General features: G+C 37.9%; 1 protein-coding gene across 1 annotated transcript in view; it reads left to right on the plus strand.

Annotated features, from left to right (window-relative positions):
* Positions 1-16,063, plus strand: part of CDH24 (cadherin 24) — a 162,947-nt gene extending 146,884 nt beyond the window's left edge. The window contains exons 10-12 of the mRNA XM_063454855.1: positions 12,710-12,818; positions 13,030-13,278; positions 15,249-16,063. Of these exons, the coding sequence (XP_063310925.1) occupies positions 12,710-12,818; positions 13,030-13,278; positions 15,249-15,766 (876 nt within the window). The 3' untranslated portion in view covers positions 15,767-16,063. The remainder of the gene's footprint in view (positions 1-12,709; positions 12,819-13,029; positions 13,279-15,248) is intronic.
* Positions 16,064-16,373: the final 310 nt, after the last annotated feature.

A 16,373-nucleotide genomic window follows, 5' to 3' on the forward strand; every position in this document is an offset into this window, starting at 1 on the left:
TGGAAGCGTATGGGGTTGTTTGGTTTTAGTACAAACTTCACATGCAGCGATGAACTCCTCAATGTCCCTCCGTAAAGCAGGCCACCAGAAGTCCTTAGAGATCAACGCGTAAGTTTTGCGGATACCAGGATGTCCCGCCATCTTGCTATTATGTAAACACTGTAAAAGTTCCAGTTGAAGAGCAGGAGGAACGAAATGACGGCCCGCAGGAGTCTGTTTAGGTGCTAGATGTTGCAACTTAATGATCTCGGCCAGTAATGGAGAATGAATCCTGAGATTCGTATTAGCAATGATATTGCATTTCGGAACTATAGAAGAAAGAACTGGTTCAGGTACAGTAGAAGGTTCATATTGGCGAGATAATGCATCGGCTTTAGAGTTTTTAGAACCAGGTCTGTAAGTCAGTACATAATTGAAGTGAGTCAGGAATAAGGACCAACGAGCTTGTCTAGAGGATAAGCGCTTAGCCTCCCCAATATAGGACAAGTTTTTGTGGTCCGTCAAAATCGTAATAGGGTGTAGGGTCCCCTCCAACAAATGTCTCCACTCCTTTAAGGCTTTAATGACTGCTAACAGTTCCCTTTCCCCGATGTCATATCTGCTCTCAGGCCCAGAAAATTTCTTAGAGAAGAAACCACAAGGGTGTAACGGTTTATCCACCCCTAACCTTTGAGACAGAACAGCCCCAACTGCTGTCTCAGAGGCATCGACCTCGAGCAAGAAAGGCAGAGTCGTATCAGGATGGACTAGAATGGGAGCCGAGGCAAAAAGTTCCTTGAGAGTCTTGAAAGCACCCAGAGCTTCCTTAGACCAGAACTTAGTATCAGCCCCTTGTTTGGTCATATTGGTAATAGGCGCAATGATAGAGGAGTATCCTTTAATGAAGCGCCTATAGTAGTTGGAAAAACCAATAAACCTTTGGATAGCCTTGAGTCCTTTGGGCAAGGGCCAGTCTAAAATAGATTGAAGTTTTACAGGATCCATTTTAAAACCCTCCCCAGAAATCACGTATCCAAGAAAGTCTACCTGAGACTGATCAAAACTGCACTTCTCCAATTTGCAATATAGACCATGTTGCAGCAGCTTGTGTAATACCTTTCTGACCTGTCTATGGTGAGTCTCAATCTCCTTAGAGTGTATTAGTATGTCGTCCAGGTAAACAATAACACAATCATGCTGAAACTCCCTAAGTACCTCATTAATCAAATCTTGAAATACTGCAGGAGCATTGCATAGTCCAAATGGCATAACAGTGTATTCGTAATGGCCATACCGGGTATTGAATGCCGTCATCCACTCGTGACCTTGCTGGATTCTCACCAAATTGTAAGCCCCTCTGAGATCTAACTTGGTGAAGATTTTGGAGCCCTTAAGACGATCAAATAACTCGGTAATCAGTGGGATAGGATAGGCATTTCTGACAGTTATTTTATTCAAGCCTCGGTAATCGATACAAGGTCTCAGCGTGCCATCCTTCTTCTTAATGAAAAAGAACCCAGCCCCGGCCGGAGAAGAAGACCTCCTGATGAATCCCTTTTCTAAATTCTCCCGAATATACTCCTCTAGAACCGAGTTTTCCTGAACAGACAAAGGATATACATGGCCCCTCGGAGGCATAGTGCCGGGTAGAAGCTTAATCTTACAGTCAAATGACCTGTGTGGAGGCAAAGAATCGGCATTCTTCTTGTCAAACACTGCCCTTAAGTCTAGGTAAAGGTCTGGTATTTGTCTTTCTGTGGACTGAGTAGGATTCTCCGGTATGTTAATATTAGCTAATGGAGAAACCTTGCACAAACACCGATCCTGGCAGCCCTGGCCCCACGAGAGTATCTCTCCTAACTCCCAATCGATAATAGGGTTATGTTTTTTCAACCATGGGTACCCCAGAACTATGGGAACGGAAGGAGACGAAATGAGCAGAAGAGATAAATTCTCCACGTGTAGGATACCCACATTTAAATTAATGGGTATGGTCTCACGAAAGATAACAGGGTCTAGTAGTGGTCTACCATCTATGGCCTCAACGGCCAAAGGTGTCTCCCTTAGCTGGGATGGGAAATTGTTCTTACTAGCAAAGGCTTGGTCGATAAAATTCTCAGCAGCACCGGAATCTATCAATGCCATAGCCCTTACTACTTCCTTCCCCCAAGTTAAGGAAACTGGTAGCAGAAGCCTGTGATCTTTATAATCAGGAGTAGAGGACAAAATAGAAACACCCAAGGCCTGTCCTCTAGAGAGACTTAGGTGCGAGCGTTTCCCGGGCGGTTAGAACAGTTCGAGAGTAAATGACCCTTGGCTCCACAATACATACACAAACCCTCTCTTCTCCTGTGCTGTCTTTCCTCCTCAGAGAGGCGGGTATACCCTTTCTGCATAGGTTCAGTAAGCAAAGATATCGTGGAGTCAGGACTTGGAACAGCGGGAGCTAACCTAAAAGAAGGTCTCTGGTTCCCCTCTCGAGTGTTCTGTCTCTCTCTTAGACGTTCATCTATACGAGAGATGAACGAAATTAAATCCTCTAAATTCTCAGGGAGTTCTCTGGTAGCAACCTCATCAAGGATTACATCAGATAGGCCATTCAAAAATACATCCATATACGCCTGCTCATTCCACTTGATTTCTGCCGCCAGAGACCTGAACTCTAGTGCATAATCCACCAGTGTTCGGTTCTCCTGTCTCAGGCGCAACAGTAATCTGGCTGCATTAACCTTTCTACCTGGAGGGTCAAATGTTCTTCTAAAAGCAGCTACAAATGCGTTATAGTTATAAACTAATGGATTATCGTTCTCCCATAGTGGGTTGGCCCATCTCAGAGCTTTCTCAATGAGTAGGGTGATAATAAATCCTACTTTTGCCCTATCTGTAGGATAAGAGCGAGGTTGCAATTCAAAGTGGATACTAATTTGGTTTAAAAAACCACGACACTTCTCAGGAGCCCCACCATAGCGTACTGGGGGGGTAATGTGAGAAGAAGCACCCACTGTGGCTACCTCTAGACCTGAACCGACAGGAGAAACAGGGGTATTACGTATCTCCTCTGGTGGTTTATTGGCACAAGCTAATAGAGCCTGTAGCGCAAGCGCCATCTGATCCATTCTGTGATCCATGGCTTCAAACCTAGGATCAGGAGCAGCCAGCTGACTGTTTGTACTTGCAGGATCCATTGGCCCTGTCGTAATGTCAGGATCGGGACAGGGATCCAACACGCAGAGTACAAACAGTAGCCAGATACGTATACCGGACCTTAGAATGGCCGGACTAACGTAAGTAGTACAGTATAGAATGGTCAAAGACAAGCCGAGGTCGAGGGTAACAGAAGACAGGTAAGCGAGAGACAAGCCGAATCAAGGGTAACAGAGATAAGCAGAGTAAGGTAAACAAGCCGGGTCAAAACCAAAAGGGATAATAGAATACACAAGCACTGAGTGACTAGAACAAGCTAGAACCACGACAGGGCAATGAGCTAATGAAAGAAGCTCTGTTAAATACCCTGTTCAGAGCAGTAACCACGCCCCCAAGGCGTCCTGATTGGTCCTGCAGCCATTGACTGACAGGTTGTTCTGGGGGAGTGTCCTGATGACTACTTCCTGCCTAGATGCTGTAAAAGGCAGTCACTCCCTCGCGGCCGGCCTAGCATGACCGGATAGACCGCGGGGAAGGGAGCCATCAGACCGTCTGGATGGAGGAACAGCTAAGTCTCTACCTCTTTCGGAGGTAGAGACCACAGGTACCCTGACAACTTTACAGTTACTTGAAAGTTTTTTGGTTTTTTTGGGTGGGGGGGTGGGGGGAGTTTGAGTCACTCTATTTACCATATTTCTCTTGTTTTTAACTTTTGAGCTCTAAAGAAATTAAGAAAATGTAGGGACTTTTTAATTATTATTTTTTTTATGTAGACGTGATCTTTGGCAACCTTCTTTTTTCAGGTGCCAAAGTAATTCACCCAATCCATAAGTCAAAAAAATATAACAGAAATCAAACTACTTGTTTCCTGCAAAACTATTTAAGAGGGATATGCATCAACCTATCAAAGATAATGTGGATAAATCGCATAAAACAGCACAATTTGTTGGGCAGAAGTGTATTTAATAAAATCTTTCATAAACAGCGTTTCTTAAGGGAAGGACCTGTATTCTAACCTAAAATCCCTGTTTACCTTGCACAGTTAAGGGTTTAGCAAAAATGTATTGGATTAAGAGTTAAAAGGTTACTCCCGTCTCCATGACCACTTCTGCTTTTATAACAATTTCTGCTTGAAACAATGCACAAACGGATATATATATGCAATGTTCTGTCGAGGGCTAGTTGTACCACCTGCACATGTGAGTTAGGTTGCCTGGAATGCTACCTAATGTTAACCCAGTACAAAAATTCTGTATCTCTACAAAGTATAAGAAAGCGCAAGAGTCTAGAGTGAATAAAAAATAAAGACTTTATTTGAATTTAGATTGCCATAGCAGACTAATCTGTGTATATAAAGGCTAAAAACATCAAAAATAAATATAAAAAAAAACAATGGGTGGATAAAATATCCAGTTTAGTAGATGAAAATGCCACTCATTGGTATCTTCTCTTGTTTAAAACGAAAATGAAACAAATAGTCAATATGTACAAAAATACACAAAAGGGTTGTATGAAAATACACAAAAGGGTTCAGACAACCCTTTTTGTGAAAATGCCAATGAGTGGCATTTTCATCTACTAAACCGGATATTTTATTCACTCATTTTTTTTTACTTTATTTTTTTTTTTTATGTTTTTAGCCTTTATATGCACAGATTAGCCTGCTATATAGATTAGTAAAAAATAATAAAAAGGCTGCGCTTACGATAAAAGCAGACACAGTGTAAAGTCCAAAGGGAGGAAAAAGTCCAACTGGTGTGTCCTTACAGGAGGTCTTTGCTGGTGGTGTCCTCTACCAATGTAGTAGTTCCTCTCATATGAAAGACAAAAGGGAAGAGATGGACAACCAATAGTGTAGTTTGCACAATACTGATGTGGATAGAAATAATAATAATAGTTGAGAACTCACATTTACCAGAGCTACTGTCCTAGCTCTGGAATAAAGCGCATACAGCGGTATAATCCCCGCTTATGGGATTTAAATGGGTTCCTCTCTGTGTTCTTGGTGTCCAATTAAACCAAGAGCAGACCGACTGCTCTGTGTAGACAGCTTTGGTGGATTGATCCCCACCTAGGATTTCTTTAAAATGCAGGAAACTTCCAGGGTTTTTATCAAGGTGTAATAAAACCAATAAAGATTAAAAAGCCAGGGTAAAATAATTAAGTTTCTATAAAAAAGATATTTTGGCACAAACAAATGTCCAAAAAATACTTTAATATATTATAAAAACACAAATATAAATATCCATAACGCGTTTCGTCAGAGACTTTTTCAAATGGATTAACAGAAATTACCTGGCTAATAGATGTTATATAGGAGCATAACTGGTTTAAATTTGGCGCCAAAAATTGGTCTGACCAATCAGAAATAAGAACATATTAAAAAGCTTTAAAACGTGTGTTTAAAATAATCATATGTAGTTTATAATAGTATAACTTATTCCTGATATTTCTGAAGAAAAACGAGGGCAGGAAAGTATAGATTTAATCCTTTAAAGATAGTCATGTGACAAGGTACTTCCGCATTTTCGGAAGTTTTAGCCGCAATGTCTTATGGGAGTTGTAGTTAAATAAATTTTTTTTTTTTTTTTTTTTTTTTTTTTTTTTTTTTTTTTTTTTTTTTTTTTCCCAAAACGGAAGTTAAACCGAACTGACTCATGGGAAATGTAGTTATAATCCCAGAGTCAGTGAAAACTGGCCAATAATAATTGCTTAAGGGAGTTAAACACTGCAGTTAAAAACTGGATGAATGATAAGAGATATTAAAGGAAATAGGGACTAAAATAATTAATTGGATAAAAACAAATAGTTTTTAAAATAAGAGCAAGTTATTTTGCAGTAAAATGGAAGTTAGGAAACAGCTTAAAATTATAAGTCTATATGGAAAACATTAAGAACATATACATTTAAAGGTACAGGCATAGTTAAACATACAAAATCATAAAAAGTTGTGTAAATCAAAATCTGCATTAAGACCATGGGGTATAAGAGTCTGAAGATTATACACCCATTCCATCTCTGTTTTTCCAAGCAGCTTTTTTATATCACCTCCACGCCAGGAGGTGGAACATTTTTTTATACCAATGCATTTTAGTAGGCGTGGGTCTTTATTGTGCATAATGAAATGTTTGGATACTGTATGATTTAAGTATCCATTTTTTATATTCCTGCAATGTTCGCTCAGTCTTATCTTCAGGCACCTTGTGGTCATCCCCACATATTGGAGGCCACATGGGCACTCAAGCAGGTAAATCACATTTTTTGTGTTGCAGCAAATAAAATCATAAATACTATACACTTTTTTTGTCCGATTCGACATAAAATTTGTGACTTTGGATGGAATAAAATTATCTGTAGTTTTACACACAATGCATTGTTTACATTTATAGAAACCTTTCGTCTGGGGAAAAAAGGATAGATTTCTGGGAGGAGATTTTTTAGTAAAATTTGTAGTTAAAATAGATTTAAAATTAGGTGCTCCTCTGAAAACAATATTTGGATGATTGGGTATGATGGGATTAAGTATTTCATCGTGTTTCAGTATATGCCAGTGTTTTCTTATTATTTTTTTGACATCATTATTTTTGTTATTAAAATTAAAAATAATTGGGAGTGCTATTGGTTCGATATTTTCTTTATTTTTGTACGTCAGAAGTTCTTTTCGTTCTTTTTGTTTAACTGTATTAATTGTAGTATTTAGATCTGACTCTAAATATTTTTTTTCCATAAATTTACTTTTTAAAAAATCTGCTTGCTCATTAAAATCAGTGAGTTCAGAACAGTTTCTACGAAGGCGTAAAAACTGACTTTTAGGGGCACTCTCGAGCCAAGGCTTATAATGGCAGCTTGATCTGTCTATAGCCGTATTTACACATACTTTTTTGAAGAACGTTTTTGTTTGAAGTTGTCCCTTGTTAATAAAAATATTGAGATCTAAAAAATTAATGGATTTATTGCTAAATTCATGTGTAAGAATAATACCCCTATCGTTATTGTTTAAATGATTAATAAAATCAATAAGATGGTGCTCTGGTCCATCCCAAATAAAAAAGAGGTCGTCTATGTATCTGAAGTAAGAGACTAGGTTTGCCCGCCATTGGTGGTTGCCCCAAATGGCTATAGATTCCCAGTCAGCCATAAACAAATTGGCATAACTGGGGGCAAACCTAGTCCCCATAGCAGTACCTCTCCTTTGTAAGTAAAATGAATCTAAGAACCAAAAGTAATTATTTTTTAAAATAATATTGATACCTTCTATTATAAAATCTATTTGAGTGTCAGGAATCCTAGCTTCATTAGTTAAAATTTCTTTTATAGCTCGACAACCAATGTCATGAGGAATAATGGTATACAAAGACTGTACATCACAAGTGACTAATATAAAACTGGTTTTCCAAGTAAAATCATTTAAAAATTTTAAAAGCGACATAGAGTCTTTTAAATAAGATTTCATGAGTTTAACCGAAGGCTGGAGAAGGATATCAATATATTGGGAAAGGTTACATAAAAGTGAACCAATCCCTGAAACGATTGGTCTACCTGGGGGGTGTTGTTCATTCTTGTGAATTTTGGGAAGAAAATAAATAACAGGGGTGATCGGAAATTCTATATTTAAAAAGTTAAATTCATGTTTATTTAAAATTTCTGAATTTAAACCTTTATTTAAAAAATTAAGTAAAATAGTTTTAATATTTTTGGTAGGATCTGTTAAAAGTTGTTCATATACATTTTTGTCTTTCAATTGTCTATGGGCTTCATCGATATACATCTTACTGGAAAATATCGAACCAATAGCACTCCCAATTATTTTTAATTTTAATAACAAAAATAATGATGTCAAAAAAATAATAAGAAAACACTGGCATATACTGAAACACGATGAAATACTTAATCCCATCATACCCAATCATCCAAATATTGTTTTCAGAGGAGCACCTAATTTTAAATCTATTTTAACTACAAATTTTACTAAAAAATCTCCTCCCAGAAATCTATCCTTTTTTCCCCAGACGAAAGGTTTCTATAAATGTAAACAATGCATTGTGTGTAAAACTACAGATAATTTTATTCCATCCAAAGTCACAAATTTTATGTCGAATCGGACAAAAAAAGTGTATAGTATTTATGATTTTATTTGCTGCAACACAAAAAATGTGATTTACCTGCTTGAGTGCCCATGTGGCCTCCAATATGTGGGGATGACCACAAGGTGCCTGAAGATAAGACTGAGCGAACATTGCAGGAATATAAAAAATGGATACTTAAATCATACAGTATCCAAACATTTCATTATGCACAATAAAGACCCACGCCTACTAAAATGCATTGGTATAAAAAAATGTTCCACCTCCTGGCGTGGAGGTGATATAAAAAAGCTGCTTGGAAAAACAGAGATGGAATGGGTGTATAATCTTCAGACTCTTATACCCCATGGTCTTAATGCAGATTTTGATTTACACAACTTTTTATGATTTTGTATGTTTAACTATGCCTGTACCTTTAAATGTATATGTTCTTAATGTTTTCCATATAGACTTATAATTTTAAGCTGTTTCCTAACTTCCATTTTACTGCAAAATAACTTGCTCTTATTTTAAAAACTATTTGTTTTTATCCAATTAATTATTTTAGTCCCTATTTCCTTTAATATCTCTTATCATTCATCCAGTTTTTAACTGCAGTGTTTAACTCCCTTAAGCAATTATTATTGGCCAGTTTTCACTGACTCTGGGATTATAACTACATTTCCCATGAGTCAGTTCGGTTTAACTTCCGTTTTGGGAAAAAAAAAAAAAAAATTTTTATTTAACTACAACTCCCATAAGACATTGCGGCTAAAACTTCCGAAAATGCGGAAGTACCTTGTCACATGACTATCTTTAAAGGATTAAATCTATACTTTCCTGCCCTCGTTTTTCTTCAGAAATATCAGGAATAAGTTATACTATTATAAACTACATATGATTATTTTAAACACACGTTTTAAAGCTTTTTAATATGTTCTTATTTCTGATTGGTCAGACCAATTTTTGGCGCCAAATTTAAACCAGTTATGCTCCTATATAACATCTATTAGCCAGGTAATTTCTGTTAATCCATTTGAAAAAGTCTCTGACGAAACGCGTTATGGATATTTATATTTGTGTTTTTATAATATATTAAAGTATTTTTTGGACATTTGTTTGTGCCAAAATATCTTTTTTATAGAAACTTAATTATTTTACCCTGGCTTTTTAATCTTTATTGGTTTTATTACACCTTGATAAAAACCCTGGAAGTTTCCTGCATTTTAAAGAAATCCTAGGTGGGGATCAATCCACCAAAGCTGTCTACACAGAGCAGTCGGTCTGCTCTTGGTTTAATTGGACACCAAGAACACAGAGAGGAACCCATTTAAATCCCATAAGCGGGGATTATACCGCTGTATGCGCTTTATTCCAGAGCTAGGACAGTAGCTCTGGTAAATGTGAGTTCTCAACTATTATTATTATTTCTATCCACATCAGTATTGTGCAAACTACACTATTGGTTGTCCATCTCTTCCCTTTTGTCTTTCATATGAGAGGAACTACTACATTGGTAGAGGACACCACCAGCAAAGACCTCCTGTAAGGACACACCAGTTGGACTTTTTCCTCCCTTTGGACTTTACACTGTGTCTGCTTTTATCGTAAGCGCAGCCTTTTTATTATTTTTTACTTATCTAGCTCTAAAGGGTTTGAGGGATCCCCTTTTAATAGGTTGCTGCTTTTTAGTTACCTAGCGCTGTCTCATTTTTATTTATTTTTGCTATATAGATTAGCCTGCTATATAAAATAAAATAAAGTCTTTACTTTCTATTCACTCTAGACTCTTGCACTTTCTTATACTTTGTATAGAATCATATTTGCAGGAAAATTGAGGATATTTCTTTCTGAAGGCAGCATTTAGTTCTAGAATCTTTTTAATCATTTACAATATGTATTTTGGATTTTTTGAGGCGCTTTTTTTATTATTGGGGTGTTATTTTTAACCTCCCAATTTTTTGTTTGTCAAAAATTCTGTATATTGTCAATGCACACAGTGCACTGGCGACACACATAATCGGCTTCTACTCTTGCTGGGAGTGTGCTTGCAAACCTTAGCCTATACCCTTCCTCCCCCCCCCCCCCTCCAACAAAAACAAAATATGATAGGGATGATTTATGTTCTTTTCTGTACACATGCTTGGAGCATAACATGATGGAATGCATGTAACAGAACATCTTTTATTTTAAGGCACAGCACTAATAAAATCAGAGATATCTTATTACGGTTTAGTCATGATTCAAGATAGACAGGTTTAAGCTAAATAGAACTATTATTAGGAAAAGTTATAAGTATTATAGTGTGCACTGTATTTCTAAGAACTATCTTTATGCCAAGATACAGAATGTAACAAATATATAATTAATATAATCATTAATATATTATATATAATTAATATAATAATTTTTCAAAAGATGAGAAATAGCATCCCTTTGTCTTCTTTGTAAACTGCATGTCAGATCTCACTTAAACTTTAAAAACCTGGATGAATAAGATTTCCCGAGAGATGAAAGCAAAGATGCTTCAGAAACAATGTCCGATTCCTTGTCGGAATGTATTTTCTTAAGAAACAATGTCCAATTCCTGGTCAGAATGTCTTTTCTTAAGAAACAATGTCAAGTTCCTTGTTTGAACGTCTGTTAAATAAAACATTTTTAAAAAGACATCTATTAAAAATGTGAAAGTTGTTAAATATGCTTTATTTTAAACAACAATTATGCACACATTAGGTAAATGATATTAGGTAACAGTTAGAGACACTCAGCATTGTTTTAATATAAATATTAAAACAATGTATTCTGTGTGCTGAGAATCTATAACTGACAAACGGATTTAAGCATTGAACGTATGAAATTAATGATTATTAAGGTCTTAAACAAGCACTGTACCTAAAAACTACACAGCTTTCATTACTATATATTTTATTGTACGAATACTGCAGTATATTCATATTGCTGGATTATAGAAGCTATAATGTAGCATCATTTTCATCCATACAGTTCTCAAGGTCAATGTAAGATATCTCATACCTGCCATATAAAGCCTTCACAATGTTCTGTAAATCAACTGAAGTGGCTGCTTTGCAGAACTTCCTTTCAATCTGGTGCTGCCCCCTTCTGCTCGATTTCCCCTGTGCAGGAACATAAACTAGTAAAAAAGTGTTATATCTAACTTCCTCTGCATCTTTAAAAGGATACAATAGACATTGTAACTATCTCAAATTGCATCTTTAAAGAGGCACAATAGACATTATACCTACCTCAATTTGGCTGGTTAGAGCAGGGTCAACATCACTGCACAAAAACTGGGAAACTGGTCTGAATCCCAGCCACACCACTTTACCTGTAAGTGTCATTGGGCAAGACACCTAACAATATATATATTCACCTACCTCAAAAATCTTCAGATTGTAAGCTTATTTGAGCCTACTTCACCTTGAGAAATATCCTGCATTATATGTCAGCGCTATAAAAATGCCACTTATAATATTGATCTAACTGAATTGACTATTGTGCCAAAGTTCCCTTTCACTATCCCCTATTCAATGTTAAAATATCTTTGAGCCGTTTAACACAGAATGAGGGCCCCAGGTCACTCACCTCCTGGCCCCCCACTGGAGGTCATCCTGAGGCAGAGATGGCTCACTTGATTTGTCATATCAATTCATAACATAATGAGTGGATGTGATAGGCTGAAAGTGATCAGTTGACACTCTCAGCCAATCAGTGTCATCGACAATTGAATGCGTTTAATGGCTCCTCATTAGCCAGAAAACCACAGTTTAATGCTTATTTAGCATCAAACCATTAAAAATTATTTAACACAGAAATTAGGATGTCATTAGGGGACTCCAGACACAATAACCTCTTCAGTGAGATGAAGCAGATACAGTGTCCCTTTAATAAGCACTAATTTGGTTCCCATCTTAACTAAAACTTAGAACATTACATGTTATAGGTGTGTAAATAAAAGTACTCCAATTAGAACTATCAAAACGTAACTCTTTTCTAACTCTAATTGTTTGTGGCTACCCATAAATGTATAGAAGCAGAGTAATATGGGTTATTTGCAAAAAAATTATATTTTTGTGAATTAACAAATGAACGGAAGTATTTTAGGCTGTCCAAATGGGTTATAAAAATTGTGGATTAAAAAAATGTTTTCTTTGATACCTATAATACGTTAATTTATTTACTCCTGTTTCTTTTATCATGTCATTACTCTCCATTGTCACTGTCTGTTGTTCCATACAATGTTCTTTGTGAAGGTAATCGTGGAAGGTTACATTGACTAGTTCCACTTCAATTACAGTGAAATTGTTCATTATTAGGTTCTATACCCATCAGTATTCAGTTATTTCCTATTATTTCTTTAAAAGCAACCTGCCTTCTTAAACATTGTTACATTCCACTGTTTCTAGTAAACAATACTCATAATGTGTGTTTTTCCTGCGTACCACAATCTCTGTCTCTCGACTCTCATTGGTATGCTGTCTCTGCCTCTTTTTATATCTTTGAAGGTTATCCAGACAGTGAGAGTAAAAGATGCAGACAGTGAGAGTGGCCTGTTCTCTTTTCAAAGCCCTGGAACTCTCTCTGATGCAAACTTCACAGTTCAAGATAACAAAGGTGACATCTGTACTAATCTTTCCATTATTATCTCCATTGATTCCACTCTGTCTATTTTAATTGACCTGCTAAGCTCCCCTTGTCACTAAATGTATTTTTTTCTCATTGTGATTTTTCTTTTTCGCCATATGATTTAACATTTCACCCACAAGTTTTCCCACTGCAGCAAGTAACTGCAATTCAACATCTTCTCTTTCTGTCACTCTAATAGATGGAAGTGCATCTCTCCTGGTAAGACACAGTGGTTTCTGGAAGTCTCAGAAAGATATCTTCCTGGTGCCAATAGAGATTAAGGATGGTGGAGATCCACCTCTCACCAGCACCGACACACTAACAGTCTCTCTGTGCCACTGTGAGACAAGCGGGGCCGTCCTGACCTGCCATATGACCACAGGATCAGCAGCTGGACTCAGTACTCCTGCTCTCCTGGCCATCTTAGCATGTGCACTTAGCCTACTGGGTAATTTATTTATTCTTTAAACAATTTTTATACTAGCACAGTTTTCATATAACCTCAAATGAAAATCATAAATAAATAATAAAGCGTTCAAGTACTAATTAACAAAAAGAAGCAGTTAAAACAGGTTAGGAGGTACGTAGGTTTTACTAAACCAAAGTAAAAATGTTATGTAGCCAGACAGATCCCTAATGACCATAAATGGAAGCAGGTGGTCAAGTTAAAAAATTGTGTAAAAAGCAATAGTTTCACTTCATTTCACTGTTCAAATAGTACAGTGAAACAGGGCTCAAAGGCCATAAAGAAAGCAGAGGGTAGCATGAAAAAGAGACTGGGAAAACAGGAAAATCAAATGTGGGGGCTATATAGGGATAAGTGAGATGCTCAGTCTGCCCGCCGAATTCCGGTTACCCATCCCACACCATGTGGAAAGCTGAGCCATATACTGAAACCATGGTGAACATATAAAAACATACTTATCTTCTTAAAGGGACACTCCAGGCACCCAGACCACTTCTGCTCATTTACCCTTAACCCTGCAAGGTAATTATTGCAGTTTTTCATAAACTGCAATAATTACCTTGCAGGGTTAAGTCCTCCCCTAGTGGCTGTCTACTAGACAGCCACTAGAGGGAACTTCCTGGTCCCTAGCACATATTATCTGTGCTAGAGCGTCGCTGGACGTCCTCACGCTGTGTGAGGACCTGCAGCGTCGCTCTATTCCCCATAGGGAAGCATTGAAATTCATTTTCAATGCTTTCCTATGGGGTGCGCCAATGCATTGGGACTCCTCGCCGGTGGGCGGGATCAGTCTCGCCCACCGGCCGACGGAGGAAGAAGGAGGAGCGGCGGAGGAGGAGCAGGCAGCGACGTGGGACATGTCGCTGCCTGAGGTAAGTGACTGAAGGGGTTTTCACCCCTTCAGTAACCAGGGATTGGGGGTGGGAAGGAGAGGGACCCTCCAGTGCCAGGAAAACGGATCGTTTTCCTGGCACTGGAGTTTCCCTTTAACCAGCCTAGCAGAGAGCACCGTATTGCCATTATTTCCTCTACTTTTACTATCCTTTTACATTGGTGCACTAGTGCTTTTCCAGGGGACCAGAACCGCTGACTTAGCAGTATTTAATATGAATGTTTGGTAAGAAATGTCTTATATAATGATATTAGAAACCTTAGTGCAGTGTAGAAGGATCCCTGCCAACGTGAAAAGGAGTGAGAACCTACTATTGCAGCAAAAGCCTTGTGAATTTATTTGCAATAAGCAAGAATCCCCACATGCTCCCACCAAATGTATAGCAGTGGTTTTACTCTTGAGTCGCATTCACAATACGTATTCATATAGTCCTGGTATGTTATGAATAGTTTGAGACATGGAATCAGCTCAACATCAGTCTGAAATTTGTTTCCTGTATTTTAGATCACATTATGTTCTGGTAGTTTAGAATTAATACTTGGAGCACTGGGACAATTTTACTGAGAACAGGGGGTCTAATCATTGATACAATGTTAATATACCTCTGTCTGGTGTCTCCTCTGCACAACCCAGTCTTTCACAATTCCTTGGACTGGGGTAGGAAGCCGTCGGCACTCCAGATGTTGTGGACCACATCTCCCATAATGCTCTTACAGTCATAATGCTAGAAAAAAGCAGGGGAGATGTAGTCCATGACATCTGGAGTGCCAAAGGTTGTCAACCCCTGTCCCATGGTGTCTTTTTAGTTTCTCTCTGTGTGGGATGGTCATTGATGGACCTGCTAATATTGCACGTCTGGAGGCTTCCTCTGGTCAAAAATCAAATCTATAGGGTTCATTACAGTTGTAAAAATGTGAGAAAAAAATCTAATTACCTAGTCTCTACTGTGAAATCAGGCTTATGGAGATGGAGGAAGAGAGAAGAAGAATCATATTTTATTTTATATTGACCTAATTATTTTCCTGATTTTCTATCCCCTCTTTTCTATATCCCTCCCCAGCCTTGGTGTCCCTGTTCTCTTTGCAGCGTAGACATAAGCCTTCACCTCTGTCTCTTTGTGAAGATGAGGATGTGAGAGAGAATATTATTACATATGATGATGAAGGCGGTGGAGAACAAGATACTCAGGCATTTGACATGTCTGCTTTGCAGCCTCCACAGACTGGTCTTTCAGGGGGCTTCTTCCATCCTCCTCGAATGGACGTTCTTCCCCGGGTTCCACATCACCCTGTACCACACTCCCCCAAACCTGCCCCGGTTGATGTGCAGAGGTTTCTTGCACTTCGCCTTCGAGAGGCAGAGAAAGATCCCACTGCACCTCCCTATGATTCCATACAAGTATATGGATTCGAAGGAGGTGGCTCTTCTGCTGGGTCTCTCAGTTCACTGACCAGTAGTTCTGGCTGTACAGTGGAAGAAGAACCAGGGGGAGAGGACATTTGGGAGTGGGGTCCCCACTTCAGGACACTGGCAGAAATTTATGGAGTTAGGAATACTTCTGAAGAGACTGAAAATTAAATTCCTCTGTTGGAGGAATGAGTGTTTTAATGATCTCATCACTGTCAGAAATATGTAGAGAGAGCACTGTCCAAGTCCTTCTCTTCCAGAAAATTCAAAAAAGCTGTGATTCATCTTGTTTTCATATCAACCAGAGAAAGGCCTGCAAGATAACTTGTTAAAAGTTCCTACGGATGTTGTGCTGTTACGAGTTATAATAAATTCTTACAGTCTTCCCACCGCTCACTGCGGGTGTCTAAGACACAATCGAGATATTGTCGTTTATGGAGAGCAAACATTTTATTTTCTAAATAAAAATAAAAAAAATGAGCAAAGCAAAATATGTGTGAAAATCTTTTGTATGTGTTTTGGATATACAGGGTGAACTGATGTGTATGTGTACATCCATATTATTAGCCATTTAGCATTGCTAGGTTATAATGTAGGAAACCTTATATGTTCTTGTTATGATCTAAGTATATTAAAGGTGCACTCCAAACACCATAACCACTACAGTTCTTGTGCAGTGTGGTGTATGAAAATATTGAAGTGTGTGGATACATCTGCCCATTTGATAATTTCTCCATCTAAGAAATAAGTGCTTTCTCTTATCTGTAAATTTCCAGAA

Source organism: Pelobates fuscus, chromosome 5 (genome assembly GCF_036172605.1).
Source record: "Pelobates fuscus isolate aPelFus1 chromosome 5, aPelFus1.pri, whole genome shotgun sequence".
Taxonomy (NCBI): Eukaryota; Metazoa; Chordata; class Amphibia; order Anura; family Pelobatidae; genus Pelobates; species Pelobates fuscus.